General features: G+C 42.9%; 1 protein-coding gene across 2 annotated transcripts in view; it reads right to left on the bottom strand.

Moving 5' to 3' along the window:
* KIAA1549 (KIAA1549 ortholog) overlaps nt 1–27,262 on the bottom strand; it is a 213,807-nt gene that overhangs the window by 80,866 nt on the left and 105,679 nt on the right. For both annotated transcript variants that reach the window (XM_045002706.1, XM_045002707.1), the window contains exons 2-3: nt 10,945–13,728; nt 9,262–9,350 (exon numbers count right to left, since the gene is read on the bottom strand). In XM_045002706.1, coding sequence (XP_044858641.1) covers nt 9,262–9,350; nt 10,945–13,728 — 2,873 coding nt within the window. The remainder of the gene's footprint in view (nt 1–9,261; nt 9,351–10,944; nt 13,729–27,262) is intronic.

Here is a 27,262-nt window from a genome sequence, read left to right as displayed (position 1 = left end):
AAAAAAGATTTAAAAAAAACAAACCCAGCAAGAAACAACCTCAAGTATCAAGGGAAAAAATATGGTCTCAAGACAGATATATACAGATCTCCCTATATTCCTTGTAATTAGATGCCAAAAGTGTGCTGCCATTGGGTTTTATTTTAAATGGATTCAGACCTGTAGCATTCAAATTAGTTCAATATAAACAGATACTTCAACCCATTTTGCCTGAAGTTTACCCTTTTATCTCAAGAAGAAATGTTTTCAGCAGCTTCAGTTTGTGAAATAGGGAAGAAATGCCAGAGAAATGTTGTCTATTACCTACAAAAGAAGGCAGCAAGAAAAAAAGAGGAAACAGAATTTTCCATCCTGCAGCTGCAATTATTTGGCATATTCTAAAGTAAAACATGCAGAAGGAGAACAGCCCAGCATAGCTCGCACTGATACTGATGTACTCTAGTCTGACACTTCAGTGGTCAGGGAAGAAAAAAATTGTTATCTCCCAAACTCCCTCAAATTTTTCATAAAGTATTTAGTCTGAACAGTCAATACACACCAAATGAGTCCATTTTTGTGCTTCATCATAGCAGGAGGTGGACAATAAATCCAAAAGAAAAATAATTTGAAAGATTTTGAGAAGTGTGAGATGGAGGAAGGTAATGAGAAGAGAACCATTACAGGCCCAAGACAAAAGTCTAAGTAGTATGCTTCACCACCACCACCACCGGACCAAGTGTCCGATAATAAAAAGTATCCCTAGAAAGCATTTTATTTCCCAAAGGTCTCTTACTAAGGCCAGTTGGTGTTAAAAGTGAAATGCAAAGCTTTTTATGTTTTGAATCATTGTGTGAGCAAGGATGTACTGCTTAACATCCTAAAGGTGACATTTTCAAACCATATTTAGGCACCTAAACAAAAACAGCCTAAATTTCAGAAGTGACAAGCACAGATCTCACTGAAATTAATGGGAGGCACAAGAGCACCTCAGAAAAACAAGGCCACTTTTATTTAGATACCTATCATTTAAGTGCCTAGCTTTAGACAGCCAGGTTTGAAAATTTTGGCCTAAATCACTAACAAGATAAGAAGTCGTCTTAAAACATAAATAAATATTATAATGACCTGACTAATGTGTATTTGTATACTGCCTTCCATAGAATGGAATCAGAACTGATCAACTAGTCTCATAAGCCCTATGCAGCACAGAGTTGACAGTCTCCTGAATTCAGATTGCAAAAGTTGAAAGAAAGCATTTTCAATTCCTGTTTAACATTTGTTCATATTTCAGCTGAGCAGCAGTTACATCAAATTGCGGCCAAACATTTTATTTTTGTAAAGGATACCTTGCCACTATGCTAAATTTAACAAAACCGCCTCCTATTTTACTGTGCATCACCCTGTAAAAAAAGAAACATCTGTAAGCTATAATAGGAGATGTAAAAAAAGAAATATTAAAAACAAAATGCACTCATTTACCTCAAGTTGTACTATACATAAACCAGTTCATGACACTATTGGGGGGGGGGGGGGGAAGAGTCAGATGTGTTTGCTTGGTTAAGTTAAGCACCAAGGAAGAATCTGTTTAGAAAGCTGCATGACTGCAGTCATTAATACATGTTACTATATTGGACAGCTGTTAATTTTAAAGCCTAAAAACCTTGGCATTATTCCATTACTGACATGAAATTTTATTCTGGTAGACTAGGGAAGCAAGAATACTTCAGTTTTATGCAGTTAAAAACAGCCACCCCCAATGCATCATTAAGAGAAAACACATACGATAGTACTCTTCTAGTGCAACATAAGCATGACTTATTCTACAGAGATGTTCTCTGCCTTTGATTAGAAAGAATTTGCAAATGATGAACCAAGGCTCGGAAGACTAGCTGCATTATTTATAAGAAGAGCTGACTCCCAGCAGCCTTAGGGCCAATATATCCTATCAGGAGCTCTGCATGGCAATAGTGGACATGAAAGGAATGAATTTGAAAGAGAAAAATCATAAAGGGACAGGATATCAAATGTTTACTCCAGTCATCTTACAAATATTTAGCAATATGTTTGGTTTTATTGCAGTTGACATCACCATGTCAGTAGAAGTTTCTCATATTACTGAAACATACAGGGCCAGTTCTCAGCTAGTGTAAGTCAGTATACGTCCACTGAAGTGAACCTTTGACTTCAATTCAGCCATACAGACTTACAGCAGATGAGGATATGGCCCACAGTTTGGAATCACTGGATTCGTCTAAATGGAGAAGAGAAAGGACATTTCATTTCAGAATGGTTTGTTCTGCAGATCTACTGCAGAAACGCCTATTCTAAGCTACACAGACTATTAATATACATACAATGTAAAGTATATAAACAAATAATAGTACTTGCCAGTCATAACTATTTACAATTAGCAAAAATAAATAATCCAATTAAAGAGCTTACCAGAAGCCTAGATAGCCACTCTTACCACACCATACCATATCCCTTTAATCCACATCACTATTCTCCTTGAAAAAGCCCAGGAAGGTAGAGGAGCCTTGTAAAACCAATTGCTTAGGCTAACAGAGGGATTTGAATCCAGGACCTTGACAGTTAAAATGATGAACTTCTACCATTTAAACCATAGGACTAAACAATGTTGCAGAAACTCAAACCTCTTATGTGGACCAGCTACCAGATGGTGACAAAGATCCACACTCTTAAGATAGGTCGTCACTTCAGAGTTAACTCGAGTTACAACATTTGAGTTTCTCCACTTGAGCTAGCCTGCCTTGGGTGACAGTAACCACACTGCAAAGGTAACTCTGGCTATACTAGAATTACTGCATGCACGCAGGTGTAAGGTTACCAGATAGCAACTGTGGCAAAAAACAGGACAGGGGGTGGGCGGTAATAGGAGCTTATATAAGAAAAAGTCCCAAAACACGGGACTTTCCCTTTAAAAATGGGACATCAGGTGACTCTACGCAGGTGCTGTAATGAGCCAAGTGAGGTATTAGGTCTTCTGGGGAGCAGCTCATGCAGACTGTCGTACCTGAGAAAACTCTCTATGCTGACCAGCTGCTCCAAAGCACCAAGTGGCGGGACTGCAATGTAACGCAGACCTGGGATGACCAGCAGTGGACACAGAACTTTCACCACCTTCCTGGAGCTGTGTGAAGAGCTTTTCCCAGCACTTTAAAGGCAGGATAAGCAGATGAGACAGGCCATACTAGTATGGAAGTGTGTTGTTATTGCTCTCTGGAAGCTGGCGACCCCAGACTGATGCAAGTCAGTGGCTAATCAGTTTGGCAGCAGGAAGTCAATCATCAGTGCTGTGGTGATGGAGGTTTGCAAAGCAATTATAGCTTTAGTGAATTATAGTTTGGTGAAGACTGGAAATGTTCATGAAATAATAGTGGTCTTCGAGCAAATTGGCTACCTGAACTGTGTTGGCATCACTGGTGGTACAAACGTGCCCATTATCTGCATGCTCCACAAGGACCGCATGACTACATAAACCAGAAAGCATGCTACTCCATTGTTCAGCCGTCCTTGGCTGACCGCAGAGGGAGGTTCACATGCAACGTCATGGGATTCACGGCCAGGGACCATGATGCTAGTGCATTCCAGAGATTCTGCCTTTTTGAAATTTGACAAGCGGGGACTTTACTCCCACCCAGTAGGATATCAATAGGATGTCTGTGTCCTCTGTTACTTTGGGAAACCAGCTTATCCTCTATTGCCCTGGCTCATGAAGCCCTGCCCAGATGTGAGGCCATCTGGCAGAAGGTTCAATTATACCATGTGCTGCTGCAGGATGGTGGTACATTTGGCTGACTGAAGGTCTGATAATGTTGCCTACAAACTATTTAGACTGCAGCTTCTATAATGCCATTAATGTCATTGGGGTACGTTGTGTTCTGCACGATATATGTGAGGTTAAGAGGGAATACTTTGGGCAAGACTGGAGCAATGAACGCACTGCTTTACAAGTCTGATACAGGCAGCCACAATGTGCATCAGCTAAAGCTGGGCCTGGAAGAGAGAGGGAAATAACGGACTTCTTGGTCTGGAAGGTGAAAATAAGATAGATAAGCATTTACTATAATGGACTGCACCTATATGAGAATCATGTGCTTGTATACGTATTGTCAAGCTATGAGAGTATTAAAATCATAGAAGAGTAGGACTGGAAGGGACCTCACTAGGCCATTTAGTCCAGTCCCCTGCACTCAAGGCAGTTCAATACAGTTCCTCTCTGTCTTGTTCTCAAAGTACTTACACACCAAGGGACTGTACAGCAAAAGATTGTATTGAAAGAGTAACACTGACAGTACAGCTGTCAGAAGGTAGTCAAGTGCATAGGGGGTGCAATACCACATCCCGTGTAATGAAAATGCACATTGACAGCAAGTACTCTGACTCTCTGCTGTGCCTGCACAGGGTGGTGTGCACAGGGTACAGCTGACCATGTGCCCTCCCTCCCATCTATGGACTGGGTTACCCCGTATGCAGAGGTCACTGGCTGCAGGATATGTTAGTGTGGAGGGGAGGCAACAGCAGGAGGCTGACTTGGACAGGGTCCAGACCCAAGTTGTACTGAAACCTGCTGGCCATCTGTCCCAGCATGTGCTCTGACAGATCCCTCTACTCCTCATGGTCCTGCTCCCTCATGGTACAATCATGGGTGATGCCGTCTGCAGCCACCTTCTTCCTCTCCAGCACCCCTCAGCTGCAGCCTGCTTCTGCCAGTCCTGTTCTATCATCTCCCTAGGAGCTTAAAAAGGCAGTCTCATCTACGGACAAAGTCCCTGTGTAGCAGGTTGTCCTTTATCCTTTTCCTTCAGAGGTTCTGGACCCTGGTGTTCACTGTCAGTGGTCTCCTAGGTGGATGTTTCACCTGCACTGGGGCAGATGGTCCTGAAAAACAATGCATTATTTTTCTGCCCAGAGAGAGAAAAAAGAAAAGTTTCTCTCCTTTAACTTCACAGTGAGGGAAAAGTCACAACTTTTACCTCCTTGGCATTCATTGTCCTCCAACTTTGCATTTCTCTACTCTGAAGCTGCTCAGTTCCAGCATTCCCTCCCCTGCCCCCGACAATGGCAAATGCTTTATACAGTCACACAATTTTTTTTATTTCATTTTTTAAAAGGGGGGTTAGGGACTTGGGTGTGCGAGGGACAGGCCTGGGACGACAGAACATTAACCCCATGACAGTACTGTTATTTCAAGCTGTGCTGGCAATGGAAGAGGTGAACCTGCCTGAGATCACTGATCAGGTGTTCCAGGACTCTGGAAAATAACCACCCATCTATGCCAGGAAGCTGTTTCATCATCTGGCGAGTGATGGGCAGACTGATGACTGAGGACTAGTGAACTAATCTAGGACAGTATAAACAGGATGCTGAACTAGAGGCAGTAACACAGAACTATCACAGATGTGCCTTTGCAATCTACCCCCTTCCACTCTGGCAGCCAGACCACAGACCAGTATTTCCAAGAGACTTTGCAAGTGCTCTGGATTTAATACTGCCAAAGACCATGAAATGGACTTATTTCCTAGGCTAGTGTTTTGGTTTTTTTTTAAAGCTTTGGCTGCATCCAAAAACATAATGCTAGGGTAGCTGAGAAAAAACACATTGCCGTACACGTATTCTGCAGACATGCTTGTCTCACCCCCTCGCTGTGTCTGCGACCATTGCTCGGCTTGTATTAATAGCCACGGCTTTGCACACCTGCAGGGGTGTGCACCTCAAAAAAATCACTGCTTGCATGTTTAAAATCTTGTTCCCCCCTGCAGAATTCATCTTGGACTGTACATGTCCAGTTGGATGATATTTCTCCCCTTACCCCTCAAGTGAACCTGAAACCAGTATAACATAAAAGCCTGCCCTCCAGCACCCAACACCCCCCACTACAGTAACAGAGATTGGTCCTAAACAGGTAACAACAGCCCCCTTATGTTATCATATCCCCCCTAGCCATAACAAGGGCAAGTCACTCACTCCCTTACCCAACTGAGGTGATGCTGGTTCCTCTGCAGCATTCTCCTCAGTCCGTTTCTCCATCTCCTCCCCAAACAGGTCCTAGAAGTACTGAACGGGGTCAGACAGGCTATGAGTGGATGTGGCAAACATCTGCTCTGCCTCAACTGAGATTGCTGTGGCTGGTGCTGACCCTGGCTCCAGTTCCTCCTCTGAGCCCACGCACATTCCAGGGGGCCCTTGAGGTGTCTGGGGTGTACTCGGGCTCCATGGTTGGGACACTGCTGAGCACCCAGTGCAGCTCCCCAGAGAATGGGGACATTCTAGGGAAGTCATCAGGCTAGGACTTGTGGTTCTTTGCCTGGCAGTATAGGTTCTTCAGTACAGGAATTTTATCTTCTCTAGTCCAGTGAAGCCCGTCTTCAACGAGCTTACTGGAGGTAGCATTATAAGACTTTTGATGTCTGGTCCTGGATCTGAAGCCATTCTGACTGGCCTCACACCACAGGGTCCACAAGAACATTGGTGTCAGACTCAGGACAGCTAGATGCACGCTTCGGATGCTCTACCAGATGCCATCTGATCTGAAGAAGTGCAGAACGCTGCGTGCTAAGGCAGTGTCTGAAAATCAAAGCAGGCTATTTATACTGACTGGAGGTAGCTTTCAGTCCTGAACCAGGGAGCAGGTAGGTAAACACAACAAAGGTCCCAAGGGGGAATTCTGGGACAGCATTAGAGACCTGTCAGCACTCAAGCAGACTCTAGCTGCAGCCAATGCAGTAGCTTGAGCATCAGCGGCACTCATTCTTCAACCAATACCCTGACAGGCCAGCTATCTTGAGTTTAAAACATCACTGTGCACGAGCTAGAAATTTGTGAGAGCAGACAGAAACAAAACTTAAGTTATAACTCAAGATAACTTTGCAGCAAAGACAAATCTTTCATATGGGTTGCACTTGCAAGACAACTTGATGGTCAACACATTTGAGATTTGTCCGATCAAAGGAGGCTTTGCTAGACTGTATAAATCTGTACAGTTGTAGGGCCAGTTTCTCTTTAAACAATGTTTATAAGGAAAGCATGAAGGCTTGGGGAGTTAATATTATCCCAGATTCAAATCATATCTGAGTAACTAACTCCCTTTGTGACCTTGGGGCAAGCTGCTGAATCTTCTTGTGCCTCAAGCTGTGTCTTCATTGCAGTTAAATTGATATCTACACTCAGATTAACACAGAGTTGTGTTAACTTGAGCTTTCACACTTACCCCCTCCCCAACAGGCCAGGAACCTCAAGTTACAAGCACCACTACACTCAAGTTAAGGGTTTGTGTACGTGGACGGGAATCAAGTTACTATAACTCAAGTTAACTAGGCAGTTAAGCCACCCAGGCAAAGCTGGGAAAATTAAAAAAGAAATCTTGCACAGAATGAGATGTTGCATCTGTGCTGAGCTATTATGGTCAAATTAACAGAAAGCTGGAGAAAAACTCTTTGTTTATAAAACTTGGTTTGCTGAATGGACAACACTGAGTATAAACAGCAGATGTTTTGAATATTCTTCAAAATATTCAGTAGAGTCAACAATAATAGTTAAGAATGAAAGAAAGCTAAGCCAGTAATTCTTAAGGTAAACAGAAATACACCCAAAATGCTAAGCTGAGCTGGCCCCAAAGAGTTACTGTTAGCATTACTATGTTAATTACCCTTAGTCCCAAAATGTAGCATCTCAGAACAAAGATACAATTAAACCCTATGTAATAAACTGTAAATTAAACTTTGCTCAGTCTTTAGGGGCCAGATTCTTCCACGATTACATAACAATGGTAATTATTTCAAATTTTAGAGTATCTGATTGTGCAGAGACTAAAGTCAGCTTTGTGTCTGCCACCCAAAAAACTACTTCTAGGATTTGTCAAAGAATTTTTTTTAAAAGGGGCACTTTTTGCTGAATGCAGCCTTTAATTTAAGTCCCAATTTACACTGATTTTTTAGCCTTGGGAACCATGTTGAAACGTTATATAAAGATGACAAGAAGTAATTCTTCTGCTCTATTCCGGCGCTGATTAGGCCTCAACTGGAGTATTGTGTCCAGTTCTGGGCACCACATTTCAGGAAAAATGTGGAAAATTGGAGAAAGTCCAGACAAGAGCAACAAAAATGATTAAAGGTCTAGAAAACATGAACTATGAGGGAAGATTGAAAAAATTGGGTTTGTTTAGTCTGGAGAAGAGACGACTGAGAGGGGACATGTTAACAGTTTTCAAGTACATAAAAGGTTATTACAAGGAAGAGGGAGAAGAATTGTTTTTCTTAATCTTTTAGGATAGGACAAGAAGCAACGGGCTTAAATTGCAGCAAGGGAGGTTTAGAAGGACTTCAGGAAAAACCTTCTAACTGTGAGGGTAGTTAAGAACTGAAATAAATTGCCAAAGGAGGTTGTGGACTCTCCATCATTGTCTAACCTGCTCTTAAAAATCTCCAAACACCTGTCAGGGATTGTCTAAATAATACTTAGTCCTGCCATGGGTGCAGGGGACGACTGGACTAGATGACCTCTCAAGGTCCTATGATTCCCAAACTTGATTTGTGCCCCAACCTGGAGGGGGGTCTAAGCCTTTAAAACAAACAAAACACAAAACTTGAACATCACAGAGGAGAGAGGGAAAAACACTACTGAATATCCCAGACTTACCTATCTGTAGACTTAAATATGACATTTAACAACTTCAAATTATTTCTTATGTTCTTCAGCCTACCAAGTCTTGAGTTCAGGATTCCACATTTCCCTGCAAGCTCTGATATCACTAAAACATAAATGAGCACAAGCTATGGAGAAGGCTCCCTGCCTTGTTTTAAGTGCTTGGGATGTCATCAGCTGGCACTGGAGAAAGACAGAGCCCTGAACTGATATTTTAGACAGTATAAGCTTTTCAGTTCACCTTTCGATATTAATCTATGCAGGGGTTAAAGTGGATTGAAACAGGTGGGGGAGCTCTCAACACAGCAGCCAATAAAGAGGGTGAGCTGTGGGGGAGCACTGCTTATCCAAGCCAGAGAGGAAGGCGCGCTTCTCTAAATCTGTCACATTATGAAAATATAAGTAACAATTCATGTTACACTTGCACTAAAAATGCAAGAAAAGATGTTTTATGTATATGGTATTCCTGTTTAACCTCAAACAAAATTCCTCTGTGCTTTAGAATCACCAGGTTTTTGTGTTTTTAATTTTATATAGGAAAATTAAAAACAAAAACAAAACCACACCACGCTATAGCATTATACTAAGCAAAGAACATACACATTTGGTACCACTTACCTCCAGTTCTACTGATCGCCTGAACTGAACTCTCAGCACTTCTTTGATGGAATCACTGACATTTTCTAGCACAGCTCTGCGGGCCAGCACTGGAAATTAACGAGAGTCAGTAAGTACATTTTAGCTTAATCTATGGTGTTTTGGTTCAATGTTGCATTTTCAGTTGTTTGATGCATGACAAAGGTCAAGTGTGTTGAAGGCGTAAGACACAGGGATAAGATGCAGATAGAAGTGCAATTATACCCTGAAAAGGTGACTCTATAAATAGCTTCATGGATTCTGTGGTTATTTTCTCACAACTTTTTCCACATCAAATTTGTTCGTCTGCTAGTAAAAACAATTACCTTTGTAACAAATGGACTAGAAATTCAAACTGGATCTGAAAGGCAAACTGTGTTCTTTTTTATTTGAGCACTTGTAATAAAGATTCTGCTGTTGTAATACAGTTAACAATTCCGTAGATGATGCATAAGCCAGAATAGAATGCAAATAACTGTGTTGGATATACACTACTAATAGGCATTTAAAAAAAAAAAACAATGTTATTTTTGTTTAAAAAAATTAAAAAAGCAAGCAAACACTGCACTGATTACACATGGAGGCAGACTGTTGAATAAGAAGGTACTTTAAAACTACTCACAGGTGCATTACTAACCATAACCACACTTTAAATTATGACAGTGATTATTGAAAGCAACTAAAATGGCATCTTGGTGTTTTGCATTTATTCTCCATCAAATATTTGCATAGTAAAACTGCTCTGTTTACAAGTCCCACCCCCCTCCCAAACCCCCTTCCCCCATAATCTTTCTTAACATTAGCACAGCCAGCTCACCCTCGTATCTGGAAAAAAATGAAACTCTGTTCTTTGTTTTATACATCAAACGTGCACATTCTGACCATAAAACTTAAATGGAAATTTTTTCTTGATTGACATCAAATATGGCTCCTTCACAACTGTAGTATATTAGCTTGGCCGTAACAAGGCAACTTTCTTTTTAAGCATACAAAGTCACTTTTCTGATCATAACCACACCAAGTCCAATTAAAATAATCCAAATACAGGTACATAGCTCATTTTCACATGGCAAAATAAAATGTTAAAGATATTTAGAAAAACTGACTTTAGTTTCACATGTTCTAAAGTTTATTTTAAATTATGCCATTTATAAACAGTCCCAATATCTTCAAAGGGAAACTTACTCCACCACGCTATTAAAAGATTCTGCATAACAGTTCTGTAAGAATACTATCAATTTAACACCAAGATTATAAAAGAGCTGCAATTAAGCCTACATGTATGCATGATCAATTTTAAAGCACCATTTGCACTCCACTTGTGCACAAGGGACAGGTTTTGTGCAGCTAAATTTTATAATTTGTATGAGCAAGGGATACAAACCAGGCTGTATGCATGGAAATATAGGCTGAGTTTTGAAAATCTAGCCCTTCATAACAACTACATGTAAACAAGTCTGTAGGTTTACATTTAGTAATCTACATTCCATGCTGTGTTCCTTTCAAATGTTCATTGGGCACCCATACGGGTGTAATTTAAATGATAAGATTAGCATTAGAAGGTGATGTTCATTTATGATTTTGGGGGGGGGGGAGAAGAGAATGGGGAGTAGTTTTGAAATAATTTTAAAGAAAAAAACTGAAATAAAGTTAGCAATATCTTACCAGCCATGATTAAGTAAGTATCGGGAACAGTGATGTCACAAACATATGGTTGTCGGGTTGTGGTCATGGCAGAGGTGATAATAATAGCTTCAGATGGAGTCGTGGCCACTACAGCAGTAGAAGGGAATGAGGAAGCACTTGAGTTGCTCTCAGTAGTTGTACGATGGCCAACTATGCTACTAATGGTGGTAGTAGTAGCAGTAGTAGCACTTGTTCTATTGGTAACTTTAGTCACACTAGTTTTTGTTTGTGTGCCAAATTCAGTGGAAGTGTTTATGGATGGAGGCAGCTGTGTAGGTACAAATGATGTGACCACAGAAACTGACTCTGTAGGTGAAGCGGTAATGCTGTTCACATCTGTATGCAACAACAGCGTATATGGATTTGTTGTAAAATGTGCTGTACTAGCAGTTGCCTTGGAAAGAGATGTCAAAAGCAATGTGTGGTTAGCAGTAGCACCAGTATCCTCATCTGAAGCTGTAACAGTTGAGAGAAGGGACGAAGATACGCTTAAGACAGGAGTTGTCTGAAAGGTGGTAAACCATGAGGTCAAGTGTGTTTCATCAACCAAGGTATTGCTGGTGAGAATAGATTCTGAGTCAGAAATGGACAGCACCAGTGTAGGAACTGCTGATTCAAGGGAGAAGAGTGAAGACTCTAACTGAGAGGTAGCTTCTGTGAAAATTGAGGTAAATGAAACTTCAGAATCTATTAGCAAGACTGATGTTCCTTCTAGTAACATGGAAGAGTAAGAGTAAAAACTTGATGATATTACTTCAGGATTGTGTGTGTTTGGAACAGAAAATGTATTTGAATAAAGGTATGAAGTCTGCCAGGGAGAGAGATGAGAAACCTCTACGCTTGTGCTGTCAGTTGCAGGAAACGCAGTTGAATCCCAACTAGAGGAATCATCAAAAACTACCGATGGCCCCAGCAGTGTAGGGAAGACCTGAGGTAATAGTGTTGATAAATCACTTGGCATTCTTGAATAAAAGGTGAATAAAGATGACCAGCTGCTAGGTTCAGAGAGAAATGGTGTTGATAAAAGGTTGGATGAAAAATCTGAAATATTTACAGAAGATTTGTCTGTTAAAACACTTGCAGGTGTTTTGTCAAGCAAAAGTACAGATTCTGAGGGCATAAATTCAGGTGATTCCAGCAAGCCTGTATGTTTGATTGTAACTGACGGTACATTCTCACTTGTGGTAAACACGGATTCAAGAAGAACGCTGGTGATATCAGAAGGTTTTGCTCTAATACCAGATGTTAAAGTAACAGTTTCAGTAATAGGGACGGGGAATTGAACAGAAGTGATATCCAATGATATTCCCTCAGAGGGCTGTCTGTAGGAAGGAAATATTGTTGTACTCATTATGTTAAGACCAACGTCCACACTGTTTGAAAAAAACAAGTTTGATTCAGAGACTTCTATGAATCTTGAAGAAAATGAAACAACAGGTCTTGATGGAAAAGTAGTATCAAAGATTTCAGGAGTTGACTCCTCCAGTTCATACAAGTCAGTAACTACAGTTGTAAGTGGAGTAATGCCTTTTTCCCCAGAGGCTGTGAATGACAATGTTTCAATATAATCACCCGAACCCACATCATGTTCTGTGTGTCCTGCTGAAAAGACTTGTTCTGGTGGAACTGAGGCAAAGTCACAGTACGAACATGAAGCATATGGTCTAGTGAAAGGCACTGGGCTTATGAACTCACTGAAGAGCTCAACTTGACTTGATATTTCTAAATTGCCAGGCAAATTTGGTGTTGTACTGGAGGATTTATGGGAAAACACATGTGTAAACAAGTCATTAGTAACAAAAGTATCAGAGTCAGTGGAACCAGCAGCTGAGTGAACTGGGAAAGACACATATGGAAGACTAATTGAAAACAAAGCAGGCTCCATGCTGGTTACCAAAACAGGTGCTGCCCTAGAAATGCTTGCAACAGAATAGGTCCTTAGATCCAAAGTTTCTGTTGCATCGCTATTCACATCAGGATAAGTTTCAGTGTATTGATCAGTACTTTTTGCCAAAGCATCTGGCATAACTTGGCTATCCTCATTCAGCTGTCTCGTAAGAACAGAGGACCCTTCTGAAGTAGTATCAAAAGGCAAAAACAGTGAGGAGTCTGAACTAGATGCATAGCTTCCATCTACATTTCCCACCAGTCCAGCCGCCACCTCTGATGTAGTGGAACTTAAATAAATATCTGTATTTGTGGGGTACAATAGCAAGTCTCTGCTTGTAGTCGGAATTATACCATCTGGAGCAAAAGGCTTCAATTGTGTGAAAGCACGACTGTGACCAGAGGCAGCACGTGATGTTGTGATTTGTTGTGCTGTTTTCATTTCATCATATGGCAGCAAAAGGACAGATAACGAAGGTGTTAGCAACACAGCTTCTAAGGTTTCTCTTGGTGGCTCTACTGAATTATCTGAACGATACTCCACTGTAATAGACTTTAGTGAAGGAGTCCACTGTTCATTCAGAAAGGAGCTAATCAATCCATCGTCACTTAAAAATGCTTCATTGCTAGTTACTGTGACATCTCCCACTGGCATAGTTCTTCCTTCTGAACTTCTGCTCATTCTTTCTTGGTCAAATAAAGTCACATCAAAGGGAGTGGTAAGTGATGATAAAACCACATGAAGAAAATTATTTTCCTGGGGTTCTACTGTGCTTTGTGTTAAGGCCATGTGTGCTATGCTGCTTACTGTACTTTGATGTAGTTTAGATCCCACTGAGAGTAAGGAAAGATTTTGCTGCTCCAAGGATATACCATCTGAAAAATAAAAGACAAAAGTTTTATTACAGTAATACATTCCATGAGGAGAGAGTAGCTTAATGTTAAGCTCTTCCCAATCCACACCTGACCCAGCATAGCAATGATCTAGCTCAGGGATCGGCAACCTTTGGCATGCGGCTCGCCAGGGTAAGCACTCTGGCAGGCTGGGCCAGTTTGTTTTGCCGTCCGCGTCCACAGGTTTGGCCGATCGCGGCTCCCACTGGTTGCAGTTCGCCACTCCAGGCCAATGGGGGCTGCGGGAAGCCGCAGCCAGCACATCCTTCAGTCCGCATCGCTTCCCCGACGCCCCCATTGGCCTGGAGTGGCGAACCATGGCCAGTGGGAGCCACAATCGGCCCAACCTGCGGATGCAGCAGGTAAACAAACCGGCCCAGCCCACCAGGGTGCTTACTCTGACGAGCCGCGTGCCAAAGGTTGCCGATTTCTGGTCCAGCTAAACCCACCAAACAGATAGGATTTTTAAAGAGACAGGGTGGGTGAGGTAATATCTGTTATTGGACAAACTTCTGTCAGTGAAAGAGACAAGCTTTTGAGCAACACTTAGCTCTTCTTCAGGTCTGTGTAACTCAAAAGCTTGTCTCTCCCACTGACAGAAGGTGGTTCAATAAAAGATATTACATCACCCACCTTGCCTGTCTAATAACCGGGGACCAACAGGGCTACAAAAACACTGCAAACAGGAACTTGAAAGGCAGTAGCTTTGTTTTCAACTGTCTTTTTCATATACTATAATATGCGCCAGCTAACATTCTAAGTATATAAAATGAGCAAAAAGGCACAATACAGAGTGAATTTGATGACAATATATACCTGCAGACCAGTGGCACCGCTATGGGCACCTGCATGGCCCCACAATATGCCAACATTTTTATGGCTGACCTGGAACAACACTTCCTCAGCTCTCGTTCACTCACTCCCCTTTTCTACTTACGCTACATTGATGACATCTTTATCATCTGGACCCATGGGAACGAGACTCTGGAAAAATTCCACCACGATTTCAACAGCTTCCACCCCACCATCAACCTCAGCCTGGACCAATCTACACGGGAAGTCCACTTCCTAGACACCACGGTGCAAATAAGTGACGGCCACATTAACATCACTCTATACCGAAAACCCACTGACCACTATGCCTACCTTCATGCCTCCAGCTTTCATCCCAGATACATCCCGGATACACCACACGATCCACTGTTTACAGCCAAGCACTGAGGTACAACCGCATCTGCTCCAACCCCCCAGAGACCAACACCTACAAAATCTTCACCAAGCACTCTCAAAACTACGATACCTGCACGAGGAAATAAGGAAACAGATCAACAGAGCCAGACTTGTACCCATAAGCCTCCTACTGCAAGAGAAGCCCAAGAAAGAAACCAACAGAACTCCACTGGCCATCACTTACAGTCCCCAGCTAAAACCTCTCCAATGCATCATCAGAGATCTACAACCCATCCTTGACAATGATCCCTCACTTTCACAGGCCTTGGGTAACAGGCCAGTCCTCGCCCACAGACAACCTGCCAACCTGAAGCATATTCTCACCAGTAACTACACACTGCACCATAGTAACTAACTCAGGAACCAATCTATGCAACAAACCTCGATGCCAACTCTGCTCACTTATCTACACCAGAGACACCATCACAGGACCTAACCAGATCAGCCGCACCATCAACGGTTCATTCACCTGCACGTCCACCAATGTAATATATGCCATCGTATGCCAGCAATGCCCCTCTGCTATGTACATCGGCCATACTGGACAGTCCCTACGTAAAAGGATAAATGGACACAAGTCAGATATTAGGAATGGCAATATACTAAAACCTGTAGGAGAACACTTCAATCTCCCTGGACACACAATAGCAGATCTAAAGGTAGCCATCCTACAGCAAAAAAACTTCAGGACCAGACTTCAAAGAGAAACTGCTGAGCTTCAGTTCATCTGCAAATTTGACAATATCAGCTCACGATTAAACAGACTGTGAATGGCTTGCCAACTACAAAAGCAGTCTCTCCTCCCTTGGTGTTCACACCTCAACTTCTAGAAGAGGCCCTCATCCTCCCTGATTGAACTAACATTGTTATCTTTAGACTGATTCTTGCCTGCATATTTATACATGCCTCTGGAAATTTCCACTACATTCATCCGACGTAGTGGGTATTCACATGCTCCAAAACGTCTGTTAGTCTATAAGGTGCCACAGGACTCTTTGTTGCTTTTACAGATCTTGACTAACATGGCTACCCCTCTGATACATAATACAGAGAAAAATTCTGAGCATCTTTGAGGATTTAATTTTGTTTTGGTTTTTTAAATTAGTACTACTGAATTTCCTTGAGTTCTTATTATGCTCACCAGTAAAGTGAACACACAGTGCACAGTGAAATAGTTATGTAGTACATGCAGGAGAATACCACCACACCAATCAAGATATAATGGGCCAAGTTTTCAAAAACAGTTATGCCTTCTGCCATCTGGACATGCATACTTGGGTAGACATCCAATCACAGTACTGAATTTGCAAACACATTGCTGTTTATGCATGGAAATATGAAGCTCAATAGCCCAATACAGGTGCGTGTTGTTATGTTTGTTGACTAGCAAATTGACACATGCAAAACACATGGAGTTCTTTGGTCATAGGATTATAGAAAAGAAGGGCTGAAAGGGACCTCGAGAGGTCTACTCCCTAGATCTAACTTTTTTTTTCAGTCAGCTCTCCCCACCCGTCCACCCATGAACAGTAGGTGGCAATCACACTCCCTCTGCCTGCACTACCCACAGAAAATTATTATAGCTGTCCTATGCAGAGCACTTCATTTGGTTATTGAGACCAATTGTGCATGGCTGAGAGCAGCCAAGTTTTCTCATCTCTTCACAATCAGGCTGCTGAAGCAATCTTGTAAAATGGAATCTCTCAAAAGGATCCAATTTTATTCACACAAAAAATGTACAGAATTCCCAAATTAGCCACGGGTTCTTTAAAAACATTTTTCTGCCTGTGGAGCCTGGACTACAGCAATGAATAGTCCATGAGACCTTTACGTGATGAGGCAATTTCCTATATCGGTAAGTGTTGATCTATCTATCTATATCTATATATATCCCGATACTGCTTTTATTCATTATTGTACCTGTCTCCCTGTTACATTATGGGAACTTGATGCAGTGGTAAGTGTCAGCAGTCAGCACAGACACAGATATTACAGTCCACGAGTAGAAAATCCGGTAATTCCCTTTACAGTGTAGCACACTAGTAAGCACACCAACCTGTTTGGTACACTATTGTACAAAACCTACTATACTTTCACATTGTCCTCATTTTAGGGATCTAGGGATGATGCTGGGGATCTTGTCCAAAGCACAGAGAACTGAAAAACTTGGTAACGTTGCTGTCAAGGTTAACATTCATGTGAATGCCGATGGGACAGTGGGCACTGCTAAGAGATGCCCTGCTCATGGCTCCTGGGCATGACATTAACTGTGAGTCCTTTCTTTGGGAGTAGGGCTGTTTCATGAGGTCATGTGTAAAGCTGATGTGTGTTGTTCTGCTATTTAAACAACTGATACCTGACAATATTTTAAAGGACTTACATTCATGTTAATTATGATGGATCAAGGGGTATGTCTGCACTCAATGTCAAAGCTACACTAGAGTTTATTAATTGCTTCTAACAAGATATGAACCTATGTTAATGCTGCCATGTGGCCCTCTCTTAGTCTCTGAGCAGTATACTGTGACCATTTCATTTGATCATTACTCTGCACTCACAAGCCACTGATCGAGTAATTATTACTCTATTACTTCATTTGGAATACAATTTTACTGTTCCCATCTACCAGGATCCAACTGGCAATGGCTGGATTTGAGCATCTATGAGAAAAGCTGAAAGCCAACTGTCAGGATATACCCTCATCTGAACATTACTTGCTTTCTCTTCGCATGTCAATTTCCCCTTTCATGGTGGTGTTCTGGGGGTGTGATGGAGCCCTATATGGCAGCTGTTTCAGAAACTTGTGTGAATCAGGAAGGCAGATTGTGTCTTGAATATGCCATGTGAGTTTCAGTATCCAAGTACTGACCCTGCAGCCAAACACAAGAGAGCTACCTCAGGATACTTCACATATAAAATATGCCATCTGATCACCCTGCTATCCCACCCAACCCCACTGCTGTCATGGTAGTGTTCATGGGATGCTACTTGCACACCACTGCAATGGTGCATATGACAAGAGAAAATATACACAAGGCAGTTTAGTCACAGAAAATGAACTAAACATTTAAGAAATATAATTACATATCATCATATACAATGCGGTGCTTTAAAACAAAAAGTGCTCTATCGAGGTACAGTAAGTTGCCCAACTGGAGTTGTGTTTACATCCTGCTAGAGAATCCCTTTAATTCAATAAACTGTGGCAAGTCTTTGCAAAGTTAGCTCATATGTCTGTTTGTTACACTTTCAGACTACCAACACCACCACCTTCCAAAAATGATGCTGCTCCTTTTTAGTCAGTCTGGCAAATGCCCCAGTATAATTTTTCAACTGCTGACCCATTAATGTGATTAGTTTCATATCTGGTGATCTGAAAAATGCCAACAGATTAGAATTAGTTCGCAGGACACTACCAATAAAGGATGTGTGCTATGATAAAATTTTATTTGATGGAGCTCATGCACAGTATCTTGCAGCATATGCACTACTCACTCAGGTAAAATCTGAACTGAGTTTATCCCCTGAGCCTCAATACAGGCAGAAGCAGTTATGTGGCCTTGGGTCACTATATGAACAGAAAACAGAGTGACCATAAAGCATGGACCAAGTATAAAATCACTGCATTACAGTAAACAATCTTTTGATTGTAACTTCCTTGGGAAAAAAAATCTGTGCAAGACTAATACCCATACATAATCACAATTGTATTCATGATGATTTTCTGCTCAAATAGTTTTCATTCCATTATCTCTGTGAACCCAGTATATAGTGCAGTGTACCATATCATTATGAATTTTATAAAAGATTTTGATTCACTTGCATAGTAATTGGAATGATTGTGAAAAAGTGCCTTCCAATATGAAGGCCAACACCTTTTCTGCTAATTGCTCCCCAGACACAAAGCTTCAGCAGGTGCTTTGGATACAGTTCAGGTTAACAAACTCCAGGGTGCATTGCTCCATCAGAAGAAGCCTCCCTGACATTGATCCATCTTTTGACCTGGTTTTTGTGCTTCTTCTTAATCACCTCGAGTGCACAGACAATGACTAAAGAATAAAGTGACAGACTATTGACTGAACATTGTAAACGTATGTAAGTTCTATATCTAGTATACACACACGCACACAATAAGATTTACCTAGTGTTTCCATAACAGTCATCCTCTCTCATACTTTGTTCTCTGTGCACTTGCTTATGGCAATGCCAAACTTATCTTAAACACCCAAAGACTTTAGGGGAGGCAGTTCTTTGTTTTTTGTTTGTGACTTATATTTTCATCTGCATCAGCAAGACACATGTATTAGGCTTCGTTACCACAACAACCACACCAACTATAAAAATGTATACACTATTCATATCTATTATGAAATGCAAGTACAGTTGAACCCTGTTATGTCGCTGGCCTAGGGGTTTGCCAAAAATAGTCGAGATAACCGATGATCGAGATAAACCCCTATCCACCCCCCCACCCCTGCCCTCTCTCCAACACCCCCTCCCTGCCCCCTTACCGCGGTGCCTGCACGTGGCTGGATCCGGCGAAGCGGGACGGGGAAGCTGGCCGGGCGGCCGTGGACGGGGACCCGGGGCCGGGCGGCAGGCTAAGCGGGACCGGGTAAGCGGGGCCGGGTGGCAGGCGAAGCGGGGACCGGGTAAGCGGGGCCGGGCGGGCGGGCGGCAGGCGAAGCGGGGACCGGGTAAGCGGGGCCGGGCGGGGGCGGCAGGCGAAGCGGGGACCGGGTAAGCGGGGCCGGCGGGCGGCAGGCGAAGCGGGGACCGGTAAGCGGGGCCGGCGGGCGGGCGGGGACGGGTAAGCGGGGACCGGGTAAGCGGGGCCGGGCGGGCGGGGACGGGTAAGCGGGGCCGGGGTGGGCGGGCGGCAGGCGAAGCGGGACCGGGTATGCGGGGCTGGGCGGGCGGGGACCGGGTAAGCGGGCCGGGCGGGCGGCAGGCGAAGCGGGGACCGGCGAAGCGGGGCCGGCCGGCCGGGCGGCGAAACGGGGACCGGTATGCGGGGCCGAGCGGGCGGGCGGGGACCGGGTATGCGGGGCCGAGCGGGCGGGCGGCGAAGCGGGGACCAGCGAAGCGGGGCCGGGCGGGCAGCGAAGCGGGACCGGCGAAGCGGGGCCGGACGGACGGGCGGCGAAACGGGGACCGGGTATGCGGGCCGAGCGGGCGGGCGGCGAAGCGGGGACCGGCGAAGCAGGGCCGGGCGGGCGGCGAAGCGGGGACCGGCGAAGCGGGGACCGGCGAAGCGGGGCCGGACGGACGGGCGCGGGCGAAGCGGGGACCGGCGAAGCGGGGCCAGGCGGCGAAGCGGGGACCAGGGAAGCGGGGCCGGGCGGACGGCGAAGCGGGGACCGGGGAAGCGGGCCGGGTGGGCGGGTACGCGGGGAACCGCGGGGCTGGGGAGCCGGGGCTAGGGCAGGAGTCGCGTGGCCGGGGAGGGATGCGGCAGGAGCCGGGCAGGGCCGCCGCCGGAGTTACAGTCGAACCCATTTATCTCGACCTCGGTTAGTGGCAAAAGCTCTTCTGTGCTCGAGATATTAGGGTTCGGTGAGATTAAAGAATCGACATAACCGATGAGAAACCGATAAGACAAAGAGGGAGTTTGGCGGTTCCACTACTAAAACGTCGACTTAATAGGGTTGGCAAGTTAACCGAGGTCGAGATAAATGGGTTCGACTGTATTACTACAATCTACTTACTGTGTGCAATTATGAGCCGATCTCTTCACATGTCCTGGGAACACTGGTCCAAATCTATATCTGCTGATATTTATGCCCATTCCAGGGACACTGGAATCACTTTCAATGGTGCTTGCACTACCTCTGTGCATCATCCAGAGATTCATTCTGAGAACTCTGTTGATTTTTGGCATTATGATAGTGATAGAAGAATGAATACTAAGCAAATTCTGCTGGAAGCAACTGAGAGTTGTTGCGGGACATTGTATTGTAAAAACAGTTGCAGTACTGCAAGACACCTAATGAGCATGCAGGCTGGCAATATAAGCTTATATATACAAATATAAGAAGGTGGGGAATGTTGCTCTGAATCCAGGCTATGACTTTGTAATAGGCATTTCTTGTGAGGAGATTTCCATTAGTTCTTATTCAAACCAAAACAAAAGGGTTAACAATACAGTAAAAGCAAGCAAGACATTTGCCATGCTCTGGTGTCTTTAATGGCTTGAGAGCCATCTGACGGATGTCATGGAAGTGAGCAAGCTCCTGTAAGATGCTGTGAAGGATACTGAAGTTTTACTAATACAAATGCCTTGGAGAAGTTACTAACAGAGAAAGGATGAAAGTGCTGGATGCTTAGACAAATGGAATGTCTAATAGTCTCACTTCAATAGCTTGCAAAGCTTTACAACAAATCTTGCAGGAAAGAATAATTACGTTCATGGAGGTGAACAGAAAAGGGAACGTAATGCAACATACGTTTACCAAAGGTAGATTGTGCCAGACTAACCTGATTTTCTTCTTTGCTAATATAACTGATTTTTTAAATAAGGGAAATTCAGTAGATCTAATATATTTGGACTAGACTAAAGCATTTGACAGAGTACTACATGGGAAATCATTAGTTAAATTAGAAAATATGGGAATTACTTCAATAATTGTAAGGTGGGTAAGGAACTAGCCAAAGGGAAGAAGGCAATGGGTGGTGCTGAAAGATGAGTTATCGGACTGAAAGGATGTTAATAGTGGAGTTCCTCAAGGATCAGACTTGGGACCAATCAATCAATATTTTAACAACCTTGGCACAAAAAGGAGCATGTTAATGAAATCTGCTGATGCTACAAAGTTGGGAGGCACCTTCAATACAGAAGAGGATCAGATTATTATATAAGAAGTGAACTTCAAGAGACTGGAGTAAGAGAGATGGAATGAAAGTCAACAGAACAAAGGCAGTAGCTAGTGATGGTGGCCTGTGATGTACAGGAGGTCACACCAGATAATCTGGTAGTCCCTTCTGGCCTTAAATTCTATGACTATTTGTTCATTATTGAGTTTGAAACAACCAGATAGCAAGTTTGCTAGCCAAAGTTCTACATACTGTATACACTGCTGGCTCTTAAGAAACAAGGGAGTACCAATGGCATGTAATTAATAATACAAATTATTGTTTTCTGCCAACTCCAGGACAACAGTGCATTATTAGACTGCTACATATCAGAATGGTGCGCGCAACTCATCAAGAATAGATAGGACTTGTAGCAGGGGCTCCAAAAAGCAGACAGACAGAAGAGAAAGCATAAAAATAAAGTGAAGTTCATGGAAGGAGGCAAGCCTCAGCTAAAGCATACTGCACGACAGACAAACCCCTCATTACTGCAAAGCAGCCAATCCAGCTATTCTCTAGGACAAAAACATACAGACCACCTGTATTTTAATGTTATGAACTGCACAAAGTTATTGACTAATATCAGTACTGGCTTGTTTGCCAGCAATGCTGTTACCTTTGGACAACTATACTGTTACTGAGCCAAGCAATGATGACAGGGCAACAATCCAACAAGCCAAAATCCACAAAGCTGATAACATTAAAAGAGAGATTAGATGGCTCAGGAAACAGAATTATGATTCTGAGCTACAGCTTGAAAAAGTAAAAGGAGAACACTTGTGGCTATGAGGAGATGAGTCACGGATGGCACGAGTGCAATGGCTTAGGTTGCAGACTACTCTTTAGTCGGTGCAGACATAAGGGTTTGCCAGTGAAGCCATGCTGATAAACCATCTTTAACATTAACTTCCAAACTACCCAAAGTAACGACTGGAGTTAGAACATAACCCACCAGTAATTCAAGTATGTCATTAAGGACTTCTGAGCATGAGAACATGATGCTCAAACTGGTCGATCTACCTTTGGAGATTTCAAGTACGAACAGGATTATGGCCATACACCATGGTGGATACACCAACACAACCTCTGGTAGACAAGAAACATCAGTGCTGTACCTTCCTATAACCAAATCAGAGGTATTGTTCCATAATATAGACACCTTCTGTGACAAGTTACACAATACTATCCAGCCAAGTGTGTGCCATAAGCCAGCAGCGGGACAGCCAACTTTTCATGGAAGTCACAGGAGACATATATTTCTATGATCTTGCGGCACTCCCGTATCATATGCCCAATGTCATCTATAAACTGTCCTCCAAGGGAAGGAAGAATGATCTTGTGGTAAAAAGCACTGGACTGAGACTCCAGAAATCTGATTTCTAGTCCCAGCTCTGCCACAAACATCCTCTGTGACCTTTGGAAAGTCATTTCACTCATCTGTTTCTAAGTTCTCCATCTGTAATATGGGCTATTAATTTCCTGCCTTAGAGGAATGTTGCAAAGCTGAATTAATTAATGGATGTGAGGTGCTCAGACATTACAGTGATGAATGCAACGGAAGAGCCTATACATTTTTTTGAAAAGTACATTTTGAGGGTAGAAATAAAAATGCTCTCTCTTAGAGAAGCCAGAACAACCCTTGGAAGTGGGTAAGTAGAGGTCTGTAAGCCTCAACCAGGACCTGCAAACTACTCAAAACAAAAGTTACTTCATGAATGATCTTTTGAATGTGCATGGACACAGTGACCTACACGTAATAGAAGTTTATTTGTAATAGTACATTCCTATTTTAATGCGCTTATTCTGTAGATAAGGAACAAAGCTCCCTCCTGTTACCATGCTCAACAACATTAAACAGAGACAACCACATGATAGTACTTAGACCAATACGGGAAATTATTATGATTAATGCGTTACATAACAATGGATCCTAAATTATGACATGGTAAAGTGCTCTGCATGCAATGTACAAGTCACACGATTACTTAAATGTCGGTATGTTTGAGAGATAGCATGCCTCCCGTTTCAAAAAGACATTTGCCAACATTTTCCCTACTGGCCACAGGGAGCAAAAGGAGATGGAAATGCCTTAATGCAGCTCACGAGGGGACCGTCTGTGTGCCTAGTGCAGAGAAATCCTCACCACAATGATAGTGGCAAATGCATTTGAAGAATCATCAAGTCTTCCTCAAAGGGTCAAAAACTCAAAGACTCTATGACTGTTTAATCATTTAACATTGTCCTTTCTGGATTAGCTGTGGTCAAGCAGGTCTGTGTATGCTGTGTCCTCACAAACCATTTACACAGTTCTCCTATCAAGTCTGTGGGCAAATTTACTTGGATGCCTGGCTCACGAGAAAATACCAAGTTATAGTGGCATTTGCACTTGAAAAGCAGGATGCCTGGGACTTTTTGCAGAGAGGTGTACAAAAGTAGTAAAGGAATGACTGAGAAGGGAGCTTGCTTTGCTTCTCTCTCATAAATCATGAAGTACTACAGCAGTTATATTAACACAGAATATGGAACAACTTTTTAAATGCACCCACTAATTTAGAGAGCATGTACTAACCAGGAGAGTGGACCCAGGCCTTTTTGAAGTTTTTGATCTCTATATAGTGGCATGCATACTGATAGAATATTACCTTGCTTGGGGACATATATAACTGAACCATAAGTATGGCAAAATCTTTATAGAATGTCACAGAAAGTCATACTAGACCAGTATGACAGGGCCAGAAAGGGTTACACAACTAGCAGGCTAATTGATCCAGATTCAACCTTTAGAGATGTGTTAGACAAGTATGTAAATAGTAATTAGGGCCATGTCATGTTACATAGACTAGAGCTTTGAAATATATTTTTAGAAAATTAGAGGTAATACTAATTGTATGAGTTACTTATATCTTGTTAGATGCTAACCATGTAAACAAATGGTTCCTGGCTATTATTATAGCTATTGATTCAGAGATCAAAAGGAAATATTAACATTTAGATGAAACTTGGGTGTAATAATGTCATTGTCTATATTTCTCTTTGACGTCTGTAGTAAATGGTCTATGAACTGTTTAATGGATAATTACCTTACGCTGATGAATGCAACTAGTTACTTGTGTGTACATAGGAAACAGGTAGTTCTACTTCAAAGCTGCTGTTCTTCACCAAAGGAATATCTGCAGTCAAGAGGCTATTATAACTGCCAGTGATCTATATAAAGAAATCTTATGCCCAGATCCTTTTTATCTCAGACCTGCTTAAGCTTCGTGCAAGGGAAGTTTAGGTCGCAAGACTGAGGTCTCCAGTCCCATCTGGACTGCCCTGATATTGAATATTTGGACATTAGACTATAACCTGATGAACTGATTCTGAAAAGGGCTCTTTGCAATTCTAGGGCTCACCATCTCTACTACAAAACTGACTTAAGAACTCTATTCCTACCCTACCTTTTAATCAATACTCACTCTCTTCTTTTTTTAAATAAATTTTAGTTTAGTTAATAAGAATTGGCTGTAACCATGTAATTTGTGTAAGATCTGAAATATTCATTAATCTGGAGGGGAATGTGTCCGATACTTTGAGATTGGTAGAACTTTTTATATGATGAACAAGATTTTCAGTAATCATCATCATATTTGACTTGGCTGCCTGGGTAGAAGCCCAAGGCTGGGTTGTTTTAAGGGGACTGTATTTCTGGCTTCTGGGTAACCAGTAAGGTATTGCAGAAGCTTTTTACTGCTGGCTTGGAGACTCTAAGTATTAGAATAACCACCAGTTTTGGGATTGTCTGCCCCATTCTTTGCAGTTTGCCCTAATTGAGCAATCTCAGAGAGTGACACCCCACCCCCCGCTCCGGGAATCCCAGTCACAACAGGTTACTATATTTACGACACCAGTGCACACTTTTGAAAAGCACACAGGCCATGCTCAATAGCTATTTCTCTGAGAAACTTTTTTTATTCCAAAAGATCCAAAATATCTACATTATTTAACATATGTGCTTGTGAAATGTAATTGCGATGAATTAAGTTGCTTAGTCTACTTTCAAGAAGGAAAAAGTCCAGAAGTCTATGCTAAGTTTCAGCATCATACAAAGCTGGAGATAAAATACCAGGCCAAGCATAAATGGTTATATTTCAAAACTTTAGTGCAAGTATAAAGTGTGTGAGAAGGTATATAACATTCACACACTTTCAGTGCCCTTTACATTTCTATAGATTTCAAAAAGGCGGACATCCTGAAGTCTCTCTTTATCCATGTAGGGTCAGAGTGTGCCCAGCTGCTCCATAGGTGCAGACAGTACAAGAAGCTACTCATCTGGTAGTCTGCACTCCTGCGCAGCAGCTAGACACAACTGCAGACTTTCTGGGAGCAAGCTCCTTATAACAAAGGAGACAGAGGTGGCAAGGCTCTCTCTTCATGTTTGTCAGCAGAGATGGCCAGGCTCACACGAGAGGTGTAGCAGCAGATGAATTCTCACTGCATGCTGGAGAGCCTAGGCAGAAATCCTGCCTCTCTGAGCACAATCTTTCATGCAAGGGTGGCCAACCTGTGACTCCGGAGTCACATGCGGCTCTTCAGAAGTTAATATGCGGTTCCTTGTATAGGAACCGATTCTGGGGCTGGAGCTACAGGCACCAACTTTTCAATGTGCTTGGGGGGGGGGGCCTCACTGCTCAACCCCTGGCTCTGCCCCCACTCCACCCCTTTCCGCCCCCTCCCCTGAGCCTGCTATGCCCTTGCTCCTCCCCCTCCCCCTCCAAGCCTCCTGCACGCCATGAAACAGCTGATCAGGAGGTGAGGGGCAGGATGGGGAGGCGCTGATTGGCAGGGCTGCTGTTGAGCGGGAAGCACTGGGAGTGGGGGGAGTTAATAGGGGGCTGCCTTACATGGTGACAGGTTTCAGAGTGGTAGCCGTGTTAGTCTGTATCAGCAAAAACAACGAGGCGTACCTGTGGCACCTTATAGACTGTGCCACAAGTACACCTCGTTGTTTTTGACGTATTACTGTGGCTCTTTGGCAATGTTCATTGGTAAATTCTGGCTCCTTCTCAGGCTCAGGCTGGCCACCCCTGTTTCATGGTGATACTTAGGGGGTACTGCACCTGCACACTGCCCTCAAAATGGGCCAAAATCCTGTAAGACACGATCAGGCCCATAACAAGCTCTACTTTTATGACTTATCACTGCAAAATGATTAAATTCGCCATTTTTCTCCTCCTCCAGCATGAAAATAGTTTCCTGTAGCAACTGACAAAAAGGGTCCCACTCATTTTAAGGGAGAAAAGCTTTTGACTTAGTTCAAGATTCTGTATTTCCTCTGCAGGAGCAGGTAGAAAAAGCTGCAGTCATTACTCTGATTCAGGAATTTGGTGTAATGACATCCTTTGCTGGAGTGGAACTAAGACCCTCTGCTGAGTCCTTGGAAGATAAAGAAAAA

The sequence above is a fragment of the Mauremys mutica genome, chromosome 1, assembly GCF_020497125.1.
Source record: "Mauremys mutica isolate MM-2020 ecotype Southern chromosome 1, ASM2049712v1, whole genome shotgun sequence".
NCBI lineage: Eukaryota > Metazoa > Chordata > Testudines > Geoemydidae > Mauremys > Mauremys mutica.
The sequence above is the reverse complement of the archived record's forward strand: the minus strand, read 5'-3'. Positions and strand labels throughout refer to the sequence as shown.